Source organism: Cyprinodon tularosa, unplaced genomic scaffold (assembly GCF_016077235.1).
Source record: "Cyprinodon tularosa strain WSP-4 unplaced genomic scaffold, ASM1607723v1 ctg124, whole genome shotgun sequence".
Taxonomy (NCBI): Eukaryota; Metazoa; Chordata; class Actinopteri; order Cyprinodontiformes; family Cyprinodontidae; genus Cyprinodon; species Cyprinodon tularosa.
Genome location: NW_024038048.1, coordinates 1,037,665 through 1,061,184, shown reverse-complemented (window position 1 = coordinate 1,061,184; position 23,520 = coordinate 1,037,665). Strand labels below are relative to the sequence as shown.

The 23,520-nt window shown below is 39.2% G+C and overlaps 1 protein-coding gene across 1 annotated transcript; it reads left to right on the top strand.

Annotated features, from left to right (window-relative positions):
* Positions 1–1,009: 1,009 nt before the first annotated feature.
* On the top strand, positions 1,010–23,313 carry si:ch211-107n13.1 (uncharacterized protein LOC798535 homolog). The gene is made up of 2 exons (XM_038276341.1): positions 1,010–1,162; positions 18,642–23,313. The coding sequence occupies exon 2, from the start codon at positions 19,330–19,332 to the stop codon at positions 20,671–20,673; it is 1,344 nt and encodes a 447-aa protein (XP_038132269.1). The 5' UTR covers positions 1,010–1,162; positions 18,642–19,329; the 3' UTR covers positions 20,674–23,313.
* Positions 23,314–23,520: the final 207 nt, after the last annotated feature.

The window sequence follows — 23,520 nt, the reverse complement described above, 5'->3', positions numbered from 1 at the left end:
ACGGTAATTATACTTTTACTAGAGGCAAAAACCTATATCCAGGTTACACCTTTATTTATGTGCTTATTTTAATAAAGAAACGTTTAAACATTAATTTTCGACCCTCTTTAAATGTGAACTGCACTTTGTTGTCATATCCAATTAAAGACAGACCTGCCTGGTTATAAAGTTACAGCCTTTTGTATTGCGTCATATTGTTAAGTTAAAGTTACAGCTTTTTTTTTTTTTTTTCTCAGAATTCTTACTTTAATGTCAGAATTCTGACAGCTAACAAACATGTTAGCATCAAGCCGTAGCCATGTCTGTTTTAGAGACTAAACTAATCACCTTCTGCCCTTCCATTAATGAAATAGCATCACAGAGGACCCCTCAGGCACTTAAAAAGTCTCTTAATTCTGTCATTTTCCACCAGTGTGTCACTAGCCCTCTCAAACAACGCACATCTTTGTCAGTGAAGCTGAGTGCTCGCACATCCCTTACCTTCATGGTACCCATCTACATTAAGATCCAAGATTTTGAGAAAAAAATCAGAATTCTGAGCTTAAAGTCAGAATTCTGAGCTTGAAGTCAGAATTTTGAGATTAAAGTCAGAATTGTGAGAAAAAGTCAGAATTCTGAGATTGAAGTCAGAATTCTGAGCTTAAAGTCAGAATTTTGAGATTAAAGTCAGGATTGTGAGCTTTAAGTCAGAATTTTGAGATTAAAGTCAGAATTTTCAGAAAAAAGTCAGAACTCTGAGATTAATGTCAGAATGTTGAGATTAAAGTCAGAATTGTGAAGAAAAAAAGGTCAGAATTCTGAGATTAAAGTCAGAATCCTGACTTTTTCCTATATTATACTGAAATAAAATTAAAAAAATCAGTTAACTTTTTTTTCTGTGGCCCAAATCCTCTTCCTTATGTTTTTTTTTTTAGGAAAAAAACCAAACAAAAAAACTCCCTCCACATGTCTCTGTACCTGTCCTCCCTCTCCCTCCCTCCCTCCTCCTCCTCCTGTGAGGGGAGGTCTGCTCTCCTCTCCTCTGTTGCGCTCCGTCAGTTTTCCAGCAGCAGCAGAGCGCAGCGCCACGCTGACCGTCGGTCTGCCACCAACACTCGCGGATTTCTACACTTTTACTGAATCTGGGGGAAACAGTTCACAGTGGATAAGCGCAGCAAATAAGGTGAGTCCGGAATAGTCCGCGTGTTTTGTTGACAAACTTTGACATCGATGGGAATCGGGGCCGGTTTTAGAGAAACGCAGCTCAGGAAACCGACCATGGGATGGATTGATCAATGATCAGGGAATCTGAATGATCTTTTTTTTTTCTTATTCTGATTTGGAATATTACTTCAGCATTCCTGCTTTTATTTCAAAACAGCATTACACTGGAAAAAAATCTAAATCTAGATAAGACTTTTTTTTCTTAAAATAAGTGCATTTTTTCTTGGCTTGAGGAGGTAAAAGAGACATCTTGCCAATAGAACAAGACAATTTACATTTAAAATAAAAATGCACAACTGCATTGTCTCATTTCAAGTGCAATTTATCGAATTATCTTATTTTAAGATTAAGAACACTAATTCCATTGGAAAGTATCTCATTTACTTGCTCGAATTAAGGGTAAAAACACTTAATTTAATAATTATTTGACTTATTTCTAGATAATTTTTCCAGTGTAGTTGGATCAGTTAAACTATGCATGCTCCTGTCATTAAAATTATATATTCCAAGGTAAATAGTTATTTATCATTTAAATTTAATATTATCTTCGCCCTTTTCTCTCATAAAAAAAGTTGTTTGTCCTTGTATGAGCCTTATCTGAGATCTTTATGGTATAGTCCCACAGTGTTTGCCCTGTAAAGCAGTCTCTCCTGTCAGAATGACTGTGATGGCTCTCTGGCTGTATATATAGCCCATAAACAAAAGAGCAGGACTTTAATTTGATTCAAACAGATTTTTTTTTGTTTAAGCTGACAAGTGCATCAATTTATCTGGTTGAGTGTAAACCAATCCGCAGACCTTGACGCCCAGTTTAGCTGGATGGTATGAGGAGAAGGGTATAGCTGACTGACCTCTGTGCTCTCATTAGGGCAAATACAGATGCATGAGGCCGTAGGTTTATAGCTTTGTAGGTTTGACCTGAAATATATCCATCTGAATTTAACCCAGGCTCAGTTTCCCAGATCTTCACTGTTGTTCCGCTAATTTAACTGCAAATAAAGAACCAATGCAAATGAATTCTGAAACAAAAGATAGTTTGTTTTACTTTGGAAGTTTAACAACAACAAAAGAAAAATACAGATAATTGTTATGCAATCTACCTACTCTAAATATGCCCTCAGGGTCACCAACACCTTGACCCACATCAACCTCCTCTGTGCTGCCTCTTTGCATGAGTGTCAAGAATTGGTTTGAGTGGGATCAGGAGCATAAACAACTTAGAGGCCAGACTAAACAGACCACACGTGTCTTATAAATACATTTTTTCAGACTTTTATTGGTGAGCACGTGCCTTTTTGAACGTTTATGTAATGTTATTTGATGCAGATCTTCCACTAGCAGCGCTTTATTCTCACTTTCTTGGTCTTTTAGTTGCAATGAGAGACACTTCTGAGGTAAAAATAAAGTCTGACACAGCAATAATCTCTAGACGAGGTCCTTAAGGCAGCTGCTGAGGGGCTTTGAACACATCAAGGGATATTTCTCAGCAGATGAGTTAACCCACTTTTCTGACAACTTAAGTGACAGATCTACCCGTAAATTCTGCCTTTTCTTTCAGCTGCACCATTTTTCCAGCTTTTGTTAGAATAATTTGTTTGGAGACAGATTTAGTTGGATCTCATAACTCTTAACTTGTGTTTGCATCCCATAAATCAGATCCACTTTGCAAAATATATTCTTATTACTTTTACCATGTTCCTGCTAAATATATTCTTTGTATTCCACATGAGGATTTTATGGGATAGACTGTTATAAAGCAGTATTGCATAATCAAAATGAAACGTATCGCCTGCCATAGAGGAGCCATGCTGTTTTAATACCTGTTAGGAGTCCTTTGATGTATTTTGTTTCCCAGTTTTGTTCATCTGGTGACTTTTATTTTTAAAGGTGAGTCTGTGAGGATCAACTTCAAAGACTGACAACAGATACACATTTGGATTTGGTGTTATTTTATCAAAATAATATGCATTGATCTGAACCACAGATGCAGCTGTGGTTGTGTGAGTTTTTTTAGTTCAGATTATTTTAACAGGTTTTCTCTCCAGCAGTTCCCTTAATTTGGCAAAATCCATTCCTATTAAGTTTAACCAGCTTCCCCATAGTTCCCTAAAGGAGCCCCCCTTAGCATCATACTGCCTTCACCCTGTTATATAGTTTGGAGAATAGTATGGTACAGTAGTCTTCCATCACACAGAATTTTACATGAAGGCATTTTGGTCTCAGCTGATAAGAGCATTTTGTTGTATATTTTCTGTGTCATCTGCAAACTGCAAACATGGCATATTTTGGCTTTCTTTTTTTCCCCTGAAAGTGTTTTTCATCTTGCCATTCTTCTATAGAGTAGGTCGTATTTGTTGAATTCAACACTGCTAGAGCTCTAGATGTGTACAACTCGACCACTGTTACCATGGGCCGCTTTGGTGTTTGATTTATCAGAGTTAAGAGCGAATACAAATGCATTTCACTCCTTTTAGGTATTTATTGTAAGAAAATGAAAACCGCTTGTATTACCCACTGTTTTGGGTCCCCTCTCCCATCCGCTTCATGATATGTGGGTTTCAGTTTCGTAATTTGAATGACACATGTCTATCAGATCAGGAAGTAAACTCTCAATGGAGGTAACTGTTGCAGGGAGCCAGTATTTTAAGGATTTAGATCTAGTTTTAAGACAAAGGTACAAGAAATGGACGTGACCCTCAGCTTACAAAAAGTGAATGATAAAACCCCAAACTTCAGTCAAGGCTGTAGATATTATAGAAATAACAGCTCCTTTAAACAGCCTTCTAAACCAAACAGCAGATAAAAGCCTGTAAGAGATCAAACAATTTTCGTTATTGGGTGAGTCCACAGTCTAAGCAACACAGTCAGCAATAGTTGCAGTCTGGTCTTGAACATTAGTGAATATTAGTTCATATATTAAATCATTAAACTTCCACAGAGGCTGAGCATTGGAGGAGAGTCTACCCACCTGACATTATCCAAAGAGCTCAGGCAGCCTAAAAACTCAAGATTAAGGCCATATTAGACTTAAGACGGACACACACTGTAAGGTTTTTTGCCCTTTTCGGGCCAAAACATCGTGTGTCCTGCATCTTCTAGTATGCAGGGGGTAACGAGGGGCGATTAGCCTCTAATGACCTAACCTGACAACAGCCAGATGCATGTCTCGCTCCGCCCAGCTCCACTCACATACATCTGGGAACCCGCCATAGGAATTGCCTTTACTGAAGGCTGGGCCTTATCAAAACTCCTTGCATATGATTGGATAAGCCACTTGTCTGTCATCTTTATTGACGTGCTATTTCAACCACTCACACCGAAGCTAACCCGTGACGCTGTGAGAGGAGGAGCCATTTGGTAGATCAAGCTCTTGCCAAATCCGGTCGGGAGAAGGGCGAAAACATTGTTTCCACCAACAAAAGCCTTCAAAGCCGTTCTTTGATGTTCTTTTAATTAAACAATATCAGATAGATTGGACAACACAGAAGAAATAGCAGCATCAATGCTAACGCTTGCTTCCTCAATGCGAGCCGCCATTGTTGTTGGAATCTCACGGTCGCTTCTCCACTCCAGGACACACCCACCCTGCGTCCTGATTGGACAGACCATAAATTCGGTTGGGGAAATCACTTTCAATGAGCGGGTTCCCAGATGTATGTGAGTGGAGCTGGGCGGAGCGAGACATGCATCTGGCTGTTGTCAGGTTACTAATGACCACCTCCCGGTCAGGTATCGTAAGGTCGAAAGAAAATCAAACATGTTTGAAATTCAGTCGGTCCTCTTGAGGTGTTAGTGAGTAAATCCTGCTTTTGAAGCAGCGCTACAAGCGTCTGCGAGCCAATTTACCAAAACCTTGAGCACTGCGCATGTGCAAACAAGAACAGAATAGAAGAATAGAATTTAGCTTTATTTGTCAAAAATTGTCACAAATACAAAGCAATGAAATTTACTCTCCACATTTAACATTTACCATTGGCGAGCAGGGGGCTACCATTGTGTGGTGCCCGCAGAGTATTGTGGGGGTCAAGGGTCTTGCTCAGGGACCCAGAGTGGCAGTCGTTGGGAGTGGGGCTTTAAGTCGGAACATATGGGATCCAAGCGCAATGCCCTAACCACTAGGCCACCACTCCCCTAGGTGGGAATAAGGGAGTTCTTCTTCTTCTAGATTGACGAGTCTGACCATCTCTCTGAGCTGAGTCAGACATGTGGTTTTTGGATGTGCAGTGGTAGCAGGTAAATAGCATCAGAGCATTGGGCCACACAGTGTAAGAACATGCATTGTAAACGGTGAACTTTTAAACCCTGCGGTTTCGTTATAGAATTTGAGCAGTAGCCGAGTACAAAAATGTAAAATATCATACAGTGTATGTCCGGCTTCAAGACTTACTGTAGCTGAACAATCATACTAAGTTAATAAGTAGTTAGTAACAACCTAATGGTAAACAAAACCAAAAAATATAAAGTTGGACAGCTACTAGCATCATTCTGTCATCATTGTTCATATTTATCCATAACAAATGAAAGCTTACTTGATAATAGCCATTTTATCTGTTAGAACACTTGGGGTAGGCTTGAGCAGTGCAAAACTGGCATTTTTCACATGGCAGATTTACAGCTACTCAATATCCTGCCCTTCAGCTCTTAAGTGACATCAAGTGAAAGGAACCTATTACGTACTAGTTTTTCTACCTTGTTTCATCAATTACATCAAGTACCATTAAAATGAAGTGAAGTTTGAGGTTGATAAAATGCAACAAAGTGTTAGGGATAACAAGTACTGATGTAAGGAAGTAACAATGCTACTAAAATGGAAAAGTAACCTAGACTAAATGCAGGTTTTCTTATCTTGGAGCAACAAAGATGTTTGCCCCTTAGTCCTGTAGAGTAAACAGCAGCATTTCCTCCTGTTCTCTGGCAGAGAGGCCAGAGGTGCAGAGCTGTTGGCTGCAGTTTTCACCAGAGGTGTTGACAGGAATCCTAACATCATCATCATGGCTTTTGGCTTGGTTTACAGCACCAGAGGGGGCGTTGATTATAAAAACGTTAAGGATGCAATACAATACTAAGAAAAACCTGCAAAAACATGTTATTATTACTCATGTTTTATACAGCCAGCTTCATGCAATTTTATAACCCCCTAAAAAATGCCAACACACTAACATGACAGAGATCTCTTCATGATTTGATGCATGGAAAACATTTCTTTCATTTAAATAGTTTCTTATTAGTTTTTAAACTTGCTTTCAGTTTGAGATGGTGAGCAAGTATTTGATCTGATTTCCTTAAACCACACCAGTGCTTGTTTTAGAGAGGAAGCAGAAACCTCCGGACGCTGTGACTCCTTTTAGGTCAGAGGTTGATTGTGTCTATCAGTTAAAGAAACTTATAAGATTTTGGCTTCCGTTTCTGAAGAGCGCAAATTTTTTTTTGTCACAGAAATATTAAATGTTTGTTTTTTTAACCCTCAAATTGTTGGATGGTTTCATGTAGAGACCCCTAAGTTATGGTGGGAAGCTCAAGTTTCTAATTAAAGGGGAAAAGGCACCCTGTTAATGACATCATCTTCCCTCTGGGTACACCAAGTGTGTTTTGTGTGTGTGTGTTTTAGACCAGCAGCTGGTTTTAGACACTTGACGTTCACTGCAGTGTTAAACTTCAAACGCTTGCTGAAAAAAAAAAAATCCCACCAGGCATATAATTTACATTTGCAGCACCTTGTGCCTTGTTTTGGCCATTGTGCCAACCGTTTGTGGGAACCTTCTAGCAAATTCTTGGAGGGGATTATGGTAGAAAAGAGTAATAGTCACAACTGTAGCTTCTCAGTTACAATCTGCATCAATATATTTAGGCAGACACTATATATTGGGGTAATAGTCACTGTTATGAAGGAAAGCTGCTTGGAGGCAGATTTAAAACCTAGCATTTATTCCGTAAGCTGCCATTTCTTCTATTTTGTAAACATCTGGGTGTACAATCTCCTTAAGTAACAATTTGAAGAGCAAGGCTTTCTTTTCCCAAGAAACAACAATTCATTTTATAATAATGTCTTGCGCTTAACATTTGGTTCAAATGTTTGAACTTAACTTTTTGAGTCTTGAGTAATTGATCATTATCAATGAAACACACCATTCCTAGATGATGTGCAGTTTCAAAACTATTCCTGAAATATTGACTCCATGAACTATAGCATCTCAGCCAGTCAAACAATACCTCAAGTTTGCATTTTGAAGAAAGCTAGAGACCATAAAACAATCCTATTATTTTATCAACTAGCAGAGCATGGATGCATGTGCCTTCAAAAGCAGCATCCTAGTAAAGATTAAGTTTACCCTTTGTGAAATTACACACACTGACATTCTAGCTTACTTGCATTCAGATTTGAGGGATGAACCCACTGAATAGCAATTTTTGATTCTCACGCATGTCCACGAGGGACAGTGTCCTACAAATTTTATTCCTCTACTCCAACCCTGATCCTTAATATGTACTGTCCTGCCGGTTTTGGATGCATCCCTGCTCCAACACAGCTGAATCAAATGAATGGTTAAGTGCCAAGCCTTTGCCAAACTTAATGACTCGCTGATGTGGTTATTCAGTCACCTGAACTAGCTGTGTTGGATGCATCTAAAACCTGCAGGACAGTAGATCTTGAGGACCAGGATTGGAGACATGTGCTCTACAGCCTGTATACTGGTGAAGATTCTCAGTCATCCAGGTCATAGTCATTTCAACAAACCAAGTTTGAACTACAGCCTATAGCATGGTTTTTCTTTGGGACTGCACCCGTTTTGGGTCCATCTAGCATTTCATCATGTCTAAATGGCTTCTATGTCCCATCCAATGAAAAGCTTCATGATCATGAAAAGCATCATGGTGTTCTTCAATAATTACATATTTGCCATTCCTCTGTAAAGGCCTGATTCAGATTTGTTTGATGCCTTACTAGTAGCTGCTTGGTCCACGGATTCTCTTATTTAAGTAGTCAATCTGATGCTCTTCCAAAGTTAGCATAGACTTATTTGCTGGTTCATTTTTGTGCAATTTCATTTTTTTAGACACTGATTCCAGCTGCTGTTATTGCCTGTCTTTTATCCTTAGATCTTCATGTCCTGAAAGCTTGCATGCGAGTGGGTGACAGCTGTGAGAGCAGCTCTTCTTGTCGCTGCTCTCACATCTCTGTAATTGTTCACAGCCTGACCGGGCACCTCTCTTGCTCTGCCATATCCCATCAATCAGGCCGTGGTGCGTTTCTTCCGTTCTGTGAGGATGATGGCACAGATCTGGGCATTCCCTTTCACACAGGAGGAGCCCATGGATGCGGCGCTGCTGTACTTCCATCTCTTTTCAGATTCTGACAGAACCAAAAAGAGGAGAAGGTACAAATGGAGGGTTCTCGTTTGGCTGCACTTGGGTGCAGTTAGAGGCAAAGCAGGTCGGCTGATTGGTAATGAGAAAAGACAGCTGGCTGCTTCGGTGAATGTAACTGCTGAGCGTAAATGGCAGCAGGGAAAACCAAGAGCTTTTCTCGAGGTTCTCTGAAATTTTCTTGGTAATTCTTTCATTTTTGCTCAACATTTCTTGGAGAGGTTAGGGTTGTTTTAGAGGGAGAAAGTTTGGAAAGAATAAAGGAAAGAAAACTGTAGAATTTGGAGATTCTGGATTCTAACGCTAGATGGAAAATTGATGAAAATAATGAATAGTCATGGATCTGTTGCATTAAACTTTCAGCTGTGTCAGTTGAATTTAATCAAATGACTCCCACTCATGCCTGACGCAGCAGATGAGCTGTACTGGCCTCTTCACTGTTAAACATTTAATAATTAATAACCAAGCTCACGCAGTACAGCATGATTATTTACTTAAGGTTATTTAATGTCTTAGAGGGACATTAAAAATGTAAAAGCAGGAAGCCTTCAAAGGCCATAATGATGACGTGAAATCTAAATGGGCTTTTAAAAAGTAGGATTTCTGCCTGACAAAACATGGTCGACTAACTGCCATTTGCTTCTTCAGTAGAGTTTATTTATTAAGCCTTAACATAAAAAGTAAAGTTGAGCATTTTGATTTAGTGATGCCCTCTAGAACTGCTCTGTTAAACTGATTCTGAATCAATGCTGACACATTTAAAGTGGTGGAGTGTTGTTCCACTTTGGGAGGGCCTGGAAGGGGTTTAGCAGGGTAGTCACAAGTGACCCAGCGTTTGGAGACCTTACGGGAGCAGCTTTATGTTTTCCCCTAACAGCTCTGTCACAAACATTCACAAGTTGGTGCCAAACCTCTAACAGCTTGCATCTCTGACATGTGTTTAGTATAATACTCCAAATGTGTCCTTTTGGTGAGTCTGCTTGATGAGGATGTTTTCCCTGCTTTTACTCCCTCTGACAGGAGGAAACAGGTGCATGCTTTAACACCGCTCTCTGTGTTTTGGCTTCTTTTTTGTTGCTTTCTGTTACATCTCCCACTGCAGCATTTTTTAGGACTCTGTGGAGTCAACGAGGGTGAAAAATGTACTAAATGTGTGAAATAAAGCATCAGAGCTGTCCCTCTGAAGGACGCACAACAGCAGAGATCTCAAAGAGGATGAATGACAACAGAGCTTCATAATTTAAAAGTCTGGCGGATTGAGAGATGCATCTAGATTTATGCCTCTGCACTGCTCTCTATAAACAGCTTCTGAACGGCGAGGTCTGTGCTATGCTGAACTGCACAGCGAATACCCCGCCACACGTAGACACACACACTGTGATCACACAGTTTTTTTATTGTTGGCTGCATAAGCCAGGCTGGCATGTGGAGGGAGCAGCGGCGGTGGTCGTAATTTCCAAAACAATGCTGTCTAGAGCTGCCGTGCCTGCTTGATGCGTGCCAGATCTGGATGCACAGTGTACAAACTTAGCTCCGCCTCGCTGCACTTTGTTCGCCTCTTCATACTCTTCCTCTTGCCACATGCAAAAGTCACGAACACAATATTCCACAGCCAGAGAAGAGGAGTGTGCCACATTTTAAGGTTTATCGTGACCACGCAATCCTGCCTTTATCTGCTTAACCTGATGTGGATATATCTTATGAAGCTCATACAGGGAAAGCTGCACATTTCTCAAACAGCACTTTGACTTTTATTGGTCTGTGTGGGCAAAGGTCTAAAGTAGCTTCACATTGACCTGTTTTTCTTTAATAAAATATTATTTAACCTTTGCGATCGTTTAAATGTTTGCTAATGTGGAAATCAACACATTTATAATTCTGTTTCCTCAAAGGTTTCGTCTTCTTGAAAAGTTTGGGTATGGAGACTGGAAACAGTATTTGTTACTGTATATTTGAGCTTAAGGCTTAAGAGTACATAGGAAAAAATAATTTCTGCAATCAAAAGAAATGAAATATTTCAAATAATGAAATTCAGATATGTGAAAAGATGTTTATCAACCTTGGAAACAGTTTTACTTTAGTTTTCCTAAAAATTTTAAAGAGGTCAGGCTATATTCATATTTCAAAATCATATTCTTTCTAATATTCACATGTTAGATAGGAGAGCTTTCGCATTACTGCTTGACTGAAAGCATTTAGCTTTTGCAGCAGTCATCAATTATGCGGGAGATAGAAGATCGTGAGGCTTAAAAACACATGGAAAGAGGCCAAGTTTGCAGTCATAAATGAAAAAAATAATGGAAAAAGTATACTTTATTTATGTTGCATATTTTTAAAACAACTGTAACAAAATGTCTTACTCTAAAATAACAAAGCAACAACTTAACTGATAACACCATTGCATGGTGTTATCTGCCCACAGTTTGCAGTGAGGTCATCACCCAGTTTCATTTTTATCAACTCAGAATGACGTAACGGCTCCTAGAAGTGGCATTTAGCTGTTTAGTTTTATGGAAGCATTGACGTGCAAAGCTTGTATGCTGCGACTTTTCCTTTAAAAAAGCTGCAGCTGGAAAAGCAAACACTGACTCATTAAACTTTATATGTCAGCTTTGTTCAGTAATTAACAGCAACGACACCCTTCCTGAGCCTTATAGTGAAAAGAAACTTGTGGAGATTTGATCAATTAGCTTATCAGAGCAAGCAGTCTCTATGTGTTACAGCATCAGAAAAGTTGGCTGTAAAACCTAAGATTGATTACATCTGACACATGCACTGAAGGTTTGAGTTTGCCTTAAAGCAGCTGTTGATGAGGACACCAGTTACTTAATTACATTTCTGAAACCCCTTATGCTTGTTAGGGTATTAAAATATTTAAAAACTGAATAGATTTTTTCCTATTTAATGGAATAATTTTACATTTTTTATGGTTTTGTGTAGAAATGATTGTTTTGTTGGCTGTTTTCATCCCAATGAAGTTCAGTTTTAACCACTCTTAGTGAGTGCCAGCATGTCAGACTACATATGTTTGGTCGACTGAAACCTCAGCTGTCACCATGATAATTTGATCTGAATGACAAAAGAGCAGCAGCAGTGAGTTAAGAGCCCATCTTGTCAATTTTACGGTTTCAGGAGGAGGTCTATTCAGGTTGGGGGTCTGTTAAGTCCTCCCAGGTGGCCCTCCTGCTGGTCCACATGAGCGAAGATAAATCCCAGTGGTAGACCCAGTGGCTAATGGAGCCTTTGTGTCTGAGAGGGGGGGGACAGTAGCTTATGTACCCCATGGCTCCATCTCTTCAGCTTTTATTGTCACTATGTTGTCCTTTTCTTTCCCGGACTAATGAGGCAGAGGAGTCGGGTCAACACTTATCTCTGAACATGGAGGAGGACCATTGTTGTTGGCTATTAAAAATGCAAAGAAAAAGGCAGGCGTGTCTGTGTTAGGGGAGCAGAAGACAACGCCTTTTTTTCTTCAACGTGCTTAACTTCTTGAAATCATGTCTTCAAAGTTAGCTAATGAAAAAAGGGTCTATAGCCATTGATCGGTGTATGCTATTTTTTATTTTTTTTTGTCATCAGGGATGCCCCTCAATTGGAGCAGAGTGGAACATCTCCTAAATATTCCATTGTATGTTAGGATGGACCATTAAAAATGTTAAAACAATGAATGGGAATTGTGCAACCAAATCTGCAACCAGTTACACAAACCCCATTATATACACATATTGTGGTGTCTCCACAAATAATCATTCATGCCAAATAAACATCAGATAACATTACATTTAAACAAATTTATTTGCAAGGTGAATATTTTATTTAAATTAGGATTTTGTAGGACAATGTTACTGATATACCACCAATATATTGCTGATGAAGATTCCCAGTCATCCAGGTAATAGTCATTCCGTAAAAGTTCAAAAAATATCCACTGGACTTGGTTTCCGAGATTTGAAATCTCGGAAACCAAGTCCAGTGGATATTTTTTTAACTTTTACGGAACACCAATATATTACAATTACGGCAGTACTTTAATCAATTTACAATTTTACAATAAGAGATTCCTTTCTCCTCTTTTACTTGTCAAATTCAAGATGAGAATCAAAAACACCTTTGTTCAAACTTAGTCTTTGCCTCTGAAACTTTACTTTACTAAGTTTTAGCAAGTGCAACATCCTCCACATCCCAGTTGGACTCCATTTTTTCCCCTTCCACATATGTGAGCATGATGTAAACCTGTGTCTATCCCAAGATGTCTTTTAGATCCCTGGTGTTTGCTGGTAAATCATGTACATGTCCTTTAGTTCACATGGTTCAACTGAAAGCGCTGACCTACCAGTTGAACCTTTATTACCCATTTGCTCTGCGGTGAGATGGTTTCCCTGTGGGAATGTTCAGTAAGTTTTCTTGTGGCTTCTAAATAAAAAAGAATCCTGGATTTTCTGTGTTGGTCCAACTTCTCACTTGAAAAAATGCCTTAACCTTGCAGAATAACTCTACGTGGCACATACAATGCAGCTGATAAAATTGAAAGGCCTTGCTCCCTTCCCCTTACACGTCTCTGTTGGGGCCGTCTGGGTTCCTTGATGTGGGATCAGAAAAACATCTGTTTTTTCTTAAACTGCACTGGAGGTGGGGATAGTCCTTTAATGTGTACTGGGCTACGAGAAAGGGTACAAGAAAGGAAGATAAGGAAGACAGAGATGGACAGGGCAATTTTTCTAAGGAGAAAGGATTAAGAGACAGGGTGTTGGCTATGATGATCCAAATGTTTTTTTTTCCAAGTCTCTGGTCTTCTGGATCAGATACTTTATCATACAAAAATCCATCAAAAAATACTCACTGTTTTTGTTACAGTACCATGTAAAATCTTTAGGCTATTGCATGGTAAGCTTGACTCCCATAGAGTCTAGTGCTGACCAAAACAACAGGTTGTGCACAAAATAACAAAATACCTTAAAGACTTATCTACAGCAAATAAGCAGTATTTAATAATCATACGTTCAAGAATATCCAGGAAAAATATTTTTTTTGTGTAAATTTCTAGAACCAATATTGCTCTTTCTTCCTCTATTTACATGATAAAAATGACACAATGATAACCAACATTACACAAGTATTAATTCAAGCATGAAAAGATATTAACCATGGAGGATGCCATAATGCATGCGCCTTACGTGATTCTAAAGCATGGCTGCTAAATGCACAAATAAATTAGTGAACATACCTGTATGTATGCATGGCCCAATACTGGTATGAGAAAAAAAAAAACACTGATATTCTCCAAAATATCAGCCAACTGATATATTGGTTGGTCTCTGTATCATAATACCGCTATTTCTACTAATGGTGTTTTATCGGTTGAGGTCAAAGGTTCAGTGGATAAAGTTAAAGTTAAAGAGCAATAACGCCCATTTGTGACATTTGTTTACAAAAAAATAATACCTGTAAGGTTATTTCTTCAGAGTAGGTGAGTACTCATAGAAGTATCAACACATATTTGATGTAACTGTATTGATTTGGTTGGCATCTATACCAAATTAATTATTGTTTTATTGTGAACAATAACCTGGTTGTAACACAAGCTATATCAAGAATTCAGATCATATATATTTTTTACAATGATCACGGGGTCCCATTACCAAAAATCTCCTCATCCTTCCCTCCTCCGGATGAGCTGTTTTGGGTTTCCACGTCCTCCCGAAGGCTGGCCCCCCCCACAACACTCAACCATGACAACCAGTCAGAGTTCGTAAAGATAGCCTAGGAGCAAAGAATAACATAAGATAAAGGCCCATAGGTTGATAGGTGGGATGCTGCAGATGATGCTCTGGACAACTAATTTCCCCTGATGACATCATTAGGGGACATCTTTTCAAACAGACCATTTCGAGCACATATGAGGTAATATGTGGAGAAAGGCAGAAGGTGCATTCCCATCAGATTTTGTAATGCACATTTTGAAGTATTGCATCCACAAAACTTGTTGGAAACAGAAAAATGTTAATAAATCGCTAAAATTCGCAAAAGTGTTTTTACGCTGGCTTAAGGTGTTTTTCAGCTTTTGTGAGAAAGGGTTCATGCGTAAAACAGGAGATGGAAACACCTTTTCTAAATCAGTTCTGAAACAGCTAACTTTTACTCACATGACTTCAGAAGTATCTCTGTTTTGGTTCATCACTCCATATCAGTTATTGTTTTACTTTGAAATAGGTTCCTGAGAAGTTAACGTATCCAGAGTCCCTGTAGATAAAAACACTTACCAACAATACCTGTTGGTTCAAAAAAAATTCTTTTAAAGTTGTCTTTCACATACTGAGAGTGACAGTATGACATGGATTCAGAGAGAGGTCAGGCATGTGTTTACAAGAAGTGAGGGAAATGAGAGGGTAGAGACAGAAAGAGAGTGCATGGAAAGAAGTTATGGCCACATTATGAAAGTAAAGACTAAAGCAATGTTCTTTGTAGAGATGAGAGTAGAAGTAAAAGGCTCAGGGGTTAATGACTACCTACAGTGGGAGACAAAAGAGGTCATGAAGCAGAAGAGAAATTGGAAAGCAGTCTCACGCTTTTCACAAGCTTTCAGATCACAGGAGACTGGGCTGGGTACTAATTTGGCTCATTACAGTCAATGAAGCTAATGGGGCACATTGTCCTCCAGTTGTTAGCATGAAAAACAATTGTTTTTGTTGCACCACTTCACCAGCATTTTAGGGAATAATTTTTCTGTTTGTGTGATTAATAAGTAACGATTTACAAAAAATTTTAACATGCAGTAGGAAAGTCAGTACCTACATGTGAAAGTTTGAAACTTAAAGCCCTTGTATTCATATTCAGAGATTGCACACAATGGATGCAAAAAGGAGTTTCTCTATTTTCATTATTTATTCTTTTAACAACTTTTTTTTAGCGTTTATTCACACAGGAAGCCGATGTCAGCCGTACTGTCACTGCCTACATGACCTTTTACATATCAAAGATTATTACTTTATTTTGAAATTAAAGGTCAAGATAGGGTTAATTTAATTCATTTACTGTTTGTTTTATTGTTTAAACACCTACAGCATTTCTAGGTATGCAGTAATCTGATAATTTTCCTTTAATATGTTGCTTACATTCTATTTTATTTTACTTTTATCCTTTTACTCTTTTCAATAAAGCAGACTCACTTTGGGCTTCAGTTTTATTGGTCTCCTGGTAATACCTGTTGGTTCTTTTGTGTTTTAAACTAAAATGGGGAACTAAATGCTCCAAAGGAGAAACAGTTCATCAATACCCTGGGCCATAAAGACTTGAACTGTAACCTTAGTCTGACTTCCTCCCATTTTTCCATCCATTTGTCTTGTCTAATGCCAAGCCTGTCTCCTCTTTTACCGCCACACCTGTCATGAGATATTTTTCCCGGAACTCTGACAAAACAATGGTTGGCTTTCCCAAGCTCCAACATCTGGAAAAGCAAACCAGCATGCCAGGGCCCCCATTACTCAGGTAATTTAAGGGCATGCCATTTGACAAGCATTAGAACGGGTGTGGAGACTGAAGGAAGTAGATTACAGTGGAATTTTTAGCTATTCTTCCACAGTTTCAGTAGCACCAGGATATGTAGCAGTAGCTGCAGAGTAGAGTAGTTAGAAACCTAACAGTTAGATACAATAGGCTTTATATGAAATATTTGAGCAGAAAAGTTTTATGATCAGATAAGATAAAATTTTTGTGTTTTAGTGTTCTGAGAAATAAATTCTATTACTTGTAAAACATTTTTATTAAACTGAACAACCAAAAGCCTTTGTTGTCAATCGGTGCCCAATACTTTATTATGGGAAGTACAACAGACCTAAATCAAAGGTAGTCTGACTTTGGCTCAGTTTTTCTGAATATCTTTCAAAGCTTGTCCAGTTAATTTGTTTCTGGAAGCTTTAGAGTTCAGATAGGAGGTGTTGTTTTTAAGCCCATAAGGGGTCATCCTCCTGGGAGCAATTCAAGTCAAATGCAAATCGGCGAGCCGCCTATCCCTTCTGGGTCGTTAGAGGCTATTGTTTGCAGTGAGTTGTTTATTTAAAGCAGTTTGTAATTAGAAACCCAATTAAATTTTCTCACTCAATTGCAAGTGTGCAGATGTCCTGTTGTACTTTCTCCATGCAGCTCAGATTGATTTAGATGTGTGTTGTATAAGATGCCCAACCCCTGCATCATTGAGTAGTCCTTTAGAGTCAAGTTCTACTGAAGTGTTGCGCCAACACCTTAAGGCCAAAACATACTGGATATGTGTCAGAAAGCTGCGTTGTCTGATGGTTAGAATATCTTGAACTCAAAAGGCTGAGCAAACTTCCACTGCTCTGACCACTGGTCTACCTCAGCTGGGACTTTGGAGAAATTTGGCTGGATTGTCCTCAGTCAGATTGGAAGAGGGACATGGTGGCAAGTAAAACACAGCTCATTTGGGGAAAATACAAAGTAAAACCTCTCAATTGCTTGGTAACACACAAGCAAGCTGGGCAAACGTAAACACGTACAATCAATAAAACTAAACAATTCAATTAACAGTGTAGTCATCCAGGGTTAAAACTTTGTTTGGCTTTTTAAAGCAGCAACTGCGGCTTTATGTTTACTGCTCTTCAGATACATCCTTTCGGGTGAGTGTGTGCCGAACTCAGGTGAAAATTTGATTTCACAAGTCTGGTGGTTTGTAGAAGGACTTTCTAGCTTTTTTAGGGGTTCCCCTATACATACACAGCCCTGATTTAAATAAATTATTGATTAACAGACTTCGCCAGTCAACGGAGGCCATCATTTGGGTGTTTTAAAGCAGATATACATCTAAATCATGCAGGATAGTGGACCCTGACCAGGGCTCCACGACTGATTTATAGCAATTAAAATAAAATTTTCCCTATGCTGTTTTTGTTTAATTTGTTGGAAAGGAAAAACTAAAATAGCTGCTGATAACACCCAAAGCTGATCTAGCCCTGCCTTCCTGCTGACCTACAGAAAACAATGAGCACTTTTCTCCCTTTTCGGATCATGAGGCACATGAGAACTTGGGCTCTGGTTTGCAGACAGACAATACCACTTATAAGAAGGTATTTTTTTCTGTATTTCATGCTGACACACACACAAAAACACACACACTCAGATGCAAAACTAAAGGCGGACATGCAAATGTCCATGTCTGCATGCACATCCAGACACACACACACACACACAGACATATGTACGCAGACACATGATAACCGTGCTTGGATGTTTTCTAGCTAAATATACTCCTCCTGTTGCACCTAGTCTGTTATAAGCATGTGCAACCTGCTTTTTAGCCCCTCAAATGCACACACAGCATAAAATTAATGTGAAATATAATAGTGAGATATATAGTAACCAATGGTGCAACAGTGTAGTGTGCATGGTTTCAAGTTTCTCATATAACTTTTATTAGCTTGTTAATCTAAAGAGACTATGAAACGTGTTACTTAGGCTTCATTTGAGAAGCATTTAGTGGGTTCAAATTACAACAGCTTCACTCTTGTATTCAGAATGGATTTTTTTAGACAAGTTACACTGGTCTGTTTGAAAGTTGTACACTATTTTGGTACAGATCATTAAAGGTAAGATTTATTAGTGCCTTAACTTAAACAAGCAGATGAATTGGCGACAAAACAGATTGTTTGTCTTGATATTAAAGATAAAAATAGCTGAAACAAAAGACTCCACAGAATAAGAAAGCGGCTGGCTCTCTTCCTGTAAAAAAAAGAGAAAAGATAGAGGGAGACATTCCATCATCCTGTCTGGACATCAGATTCCTTATTTTATATTTTTTTCTATCACAATTCAGTCTGTATTTCAGATGACCTGCGAGGGCTCTTGTTATTGTATTTATATATAAGCCTGATGGTGATTAAATGCTTAAATATGTCGACTCCATATTTCTGCCTGCTGCATTCATGCAGCCCCCTCTGGCCTTAAATAAGCTCAAGCTGAGCAGAGCTTTAGGGACCTCTTTCGTTTTTGCCATCTGGTCTCTGCTGCCTGCCCTAGAGAGAAGCACGTCCAACTAATACCCCTTTTTTCTCTGTCTTTGTCAGGATTCTCCACAGCCAAGGTTAGGACGAGGACAAGCTGCTTCTTTGCCATCAGTGGACTAAGTGTCTTGGTGCCGATGACCCTCAGGTCAACTCATCCAGGACGGATGGTAAACAACAAGGCTTGACCTACATCCCTTGAGAAGATCTGCACTAAACAAATATTTGAGGCAGTTATATCTAATTTCTCCAGGCAGCCGCCACCAAGAAGATCAACACTAAAGGGTGCAGTTAAGAGACGAAAGGAGAGAAGGGAAAAGTGGGGGAGGAAGAAGTAATCCTTTCAAAGTGCACCCCTGCCTATTTCTGCCACGCTGTGGGCAGGGAGCATCTTATTTAGGAGCACTGTTGGCTGACAAAAAAAGCACTTCTCTGTCCCTGCCCGGTCAAATGCCTGGGTAAATACTAGATAGAGATATCAATTAGTCTGAGCTCCTCCACCGTCCGACAAAGAGACTGTAACCTATCTATAGAAACATAGCAACAAACTTGGACTTTGTGGTCACTTGGATTGCCACTTTATAACCCTTTGAAAAAGATTGTGAGAAAAAAGAATGAGAGTCTCTGCAGTTTCTTACTCCTACAAACTTCTCTAAAACCAGTGGAGGCAGCAACTCACCGTGGGAGCCGGAAGTTCTAAGCCAGTCTAAGAGCTGGGCTTTTAATGTCTTTCCCAGCTCAATAAAGTAACATGAAACCCCTTACTCCAATTGGGTCCCCCTCTCCTTTGAGGCTTCTCAACAAGGGTCCAGATTACCTGCGCAGGCAGATTGACGGTGGGGGTCACGGCCGTTCTGTCAGCGCTGTGGAGAGGCTTGAGGCTGACAAAGCCAAATATGTCAAAAGCCAGCAGGTGATCAACACCAAACAAGAGCCTGTGCTTGTGCCATGTGCCACGCCACCTCCGCAGCCTCGGAGAGCTATCTCTGTTCCTGGTAGTTTGACCCCTCGTCTTCCCCCCCGGCGTTCATCCAACACTCCATTCTCTACCCTCTCTGACTCCTTCACCTCAAAAGATGAAAATGAAAACGATGATGCTAGAAAAGAGAACAGGCATACTTCTGCTGATGTTAAAATGCATAACAGAAGCAATGTGAGTAAAGTATTGCCTCCAAGCCCCAGGACACCTGGAAATACCAGCCTGGTAGCACCACACAGTGCCCCCGTTCTCAGAAGGAATACTGGCAAACGCATGCTGAGGCCAGACTCCCTGTTAATATACAGGCAGAAGAAAGAGTGCAAAAGCCCTAACAGCACCAGCCTGGGTGAAAACAATAACTTGGAGATAAAGGGATATAGTTTTGTACGTCGCCTCTTTCAGGGTTCAATGAGAGAGAAGAGTGGTGGAGGAGAAAGAGTTCAGAAGATGGTGATAGGTGAGGAGAAGCCACCATCACGGGATGGGGACTCGAGAATGTCTTGGACCAATGACAAAGACAATACAGATGGAGGACCAATAACCCCAAAGTCATGCAAGATAGACCAAGAACGCAACCTAGAGTCTACCCAAAGTCCAGGTCTTAACTGTGCATTAGAAAACACAAAAAACGGTTTTATAAATAGCCCCAGTCACCAAATAAACAGTGGTGTTATTAACATCAGGTGCGAGGATGAGAGTGATCCATGGAAGCGTGCATCCCCGATGCAGCAAAGACGGCAGTTTGGAGAACTGCAGCGCTCCAAGTCAGACCTGCGCTTACGCTGTTCGGTTGCCTTATCTGAGCAGGAGCATTTCTTTGATTACTGTGGACTGGACATGGAAATGATAGAGCGTCTGGGACGGCAAAATTTTCTTTCTAATGCCAGCTCCATAGACACGCTTTCGTTGGCTCTGCGCAGCATAGGAGGGGACGGTTGTGGTGGCTCAGAACCCAGCGAGTTTTCCCGACACTCAGGGGATGGGCTGTTTCAGGAAGAACTGGCGGAGCAGCTCCCTACTGGTGTGTCCATCATTGAGAGAAATGCTCGAGTCATCAAGTGGCTGTATGGGTGCAAGAATGCAGCTCAGGAAGGACCCAAAGAATCAACCGTATAGTATGGAGATAAAGGATATGAAGTTAAAAACCAGAAGTAAATATACACTGAATAAAAAGTAACACAATATATTTTGAATTTCCTACATTGAATCAAACTGAATATTTAGAAATTTAGATTAGTGTTACCAGAAAAGGTCATTATGATTCTCAAATACCAAACAAAAAAAACGGACAGGAAATGTTAAAATGTTGAAGTTTCTTTAATGATACATTTCTTTCTTTAGTAGTTGGTAGAGCTGCCTTTAAACTATATAACAAGTAATAGTCTTGAGAATCCTTCAAAAAACTTCTGGATATTTGCTGGAATTTTGACCCATTCCTCTGGACAGAGCTGGTGCGACTGAGCCAAGTTCTGTTTGGCACTTTGCTCGCACATACTTTGTCAAACTTGCCCAGGGATTTCTGTGGGTTTGAGAAAAAGTCCCTTGTTGTCCATATGGTGGTTCAGGAATAACTAGTGATATGCAAAAGCTCATTGTCCGTTTAGAAGAACCATTAGAATCATAGCTGTACTTTCCTGGGCGAATCCTTTAAAAGCTAGCAACATATTTCCACATTTTCTTTTCTCATGATGCCATCTATTTTATCAAATACACCAGTCAGAACTTTAATGCCATCATTCCCGAGTGCGTTCAAAACTCTAATGCTGCCTTTGAAATATATTGCTTCCTTATTTATGAGTGGCCTATTAGTCATTGGTGTTAAAGGGTTTTTATTTAGGGAAATTAATGTTATATTACTGGATTCAGCCATCATCTTCCTGATTTACCTAAAATGGGAAAATCTGAGCCTGATTTAATGTTTAATGTTGTAAAATTTAGCTTCAACTCTGTGTGCTGTGAAATGCTTAGCCTTTCACTTTCACATACATTGGAAGCTAGTATTTATCTGTATGGATTATTTAGCTGCATTATTTCATTCATCAGTTAAAGAATCTAATGTTGCCGCAATGATTTATAAACCAAACATCAAGTTACCTGATATCACAGTATTAAGTCAGTTTCAAATAGCCTTTGTAGCAAAATCACTTTCATTATTTTTTCATATATAAAGTTAATTTTCGGTTAGCCACCAAAGAACAGAAGAACACACAATTTTACAACATAAAACTGTATTTTTCTTTAAATTATACTTAGCTGGATTTGGTCCCCATATTCATTTATACCCCGTGTTTAATTTGATTTGGCTCATTTATACCTGTTCACACCAAATCCTAACAAATGGCATGTAAAGGATTTTACAAGAGGAATGTGTCCAGTTTGTGTAAAAGCCAATGGAGCTCAATTCAGTTCAAGTTTATTTCACATCATTCCAGTACAACCACATTAAGCTCCAATTAACGCTGCAAATAATGATTGGCAACAATAAGGAAATCATAAAGATATTATGAGATAAAAGGTTAGCATGTAGACAATTAGCCCAAAGGTTAATACATGTACCACATCGTGTGTAAAATATTTGTTGGACTTTTTTCTATTCAGCAAATCAACGGCCTTGGCAATGTTTTTAGTTTTCACAAACTTTAAATCAGTGTCATTAGCATTCCAGGGCACATAACTCTTCCTTTACTCAAAACAGACTGTTTTTTTCTCAAACCGCAGAATTGCTGATCATTTCATTTTGTTTATTTTGTTGCTATATTTATGTATCCTAGGGACTATTTTATGAGTGTGAACTAACCAGCATAGTTTGTGAGTATCAGTGGGTTATTGATGTTTAATTATGCTCTATATTTTTAGCTTTGTATTTTTTGGGCAGAACTGGATTCTGAGCTGACTTGAATTCCCAATTTAACCCCTAAAAAAGGCACATACATGTGTGTATTTATGTTTGAAACTTTCATAAAGGTTGTGACTCTTGGTGCCAATGTTTCCTCAACAAAGTATTTCAAAATGGAAAACCACTAAGCTACGACGTTTCTATGATTTTGTGAGAGTGAAGTGAAATGTGTGTTCCCAATTTCAACCTGTTCAAGTTGAGTCTGTTTCTTTTTCTTGTTATTTTTTTTTTTTACAATTTTTACTCCTTGAACGCAGGCGTTGCAAATAAACATGTAAGACACTCCTCTGGAGTGTGTTGTTGCACTGAACTGGACAGAAAGAGAAAATTAAAGAGTGTAAAAATCACTAGTGTGTTTCAGACTGAGCTGGATTCAGAGAAACATGTGCATCAAGAAATATACAAGCTTGGACTGATGAATAATTAGTATTTTGTTTCTTTAAACTTGTAAAAAGGTCAAACTAATCATTTAGGTCAAGTACAAGGTCATCAAATCTTATGCAGTGTCCTGGTGTCTCATGTCAATGTGTCTAAGTTAGAAACTATAATAAACATGGGAAACCTGAGTTAATAGGGAATCCTGGCTGGACTTTAAACAGGAATCTCTCAAAATGATTTGCTCAACTCTGCAAACAGCTTGTGCCATTTAAACAAATGTCTAAGGGAGTCACCTTTTAGCATCTGCCAGTTTACAGATGTTTAACCCATGCAGCTGTCCCATGAAGGCATACAGCGGAGTCCGAATGGGCCCTTCTCTCACCGATAAGCACCGATCCTACCTCAGTTCATCCATTTCTCACTGCTTCACACTTTATCTCCAAAAAAAAAAGGTCATTCCCATTGCCTGCCCTGGAGGATCCCGCTGTAATCTGTCACAGTATGTGGAGGCTAGGCTGCGAGGACTCGTGGTTTAAGCGCTAACCAAAATTCATGGGCTTAGTTTATTTATACATGTCAGAAATACTTTTTCCCTGGATTTGTCATGTGCATGACACATTTCTGAAAAAAAAGCTTTTACATGTACTTTTTTTATTGCATGTTTACAAAGTGGCTCAAACAGTTTTGAT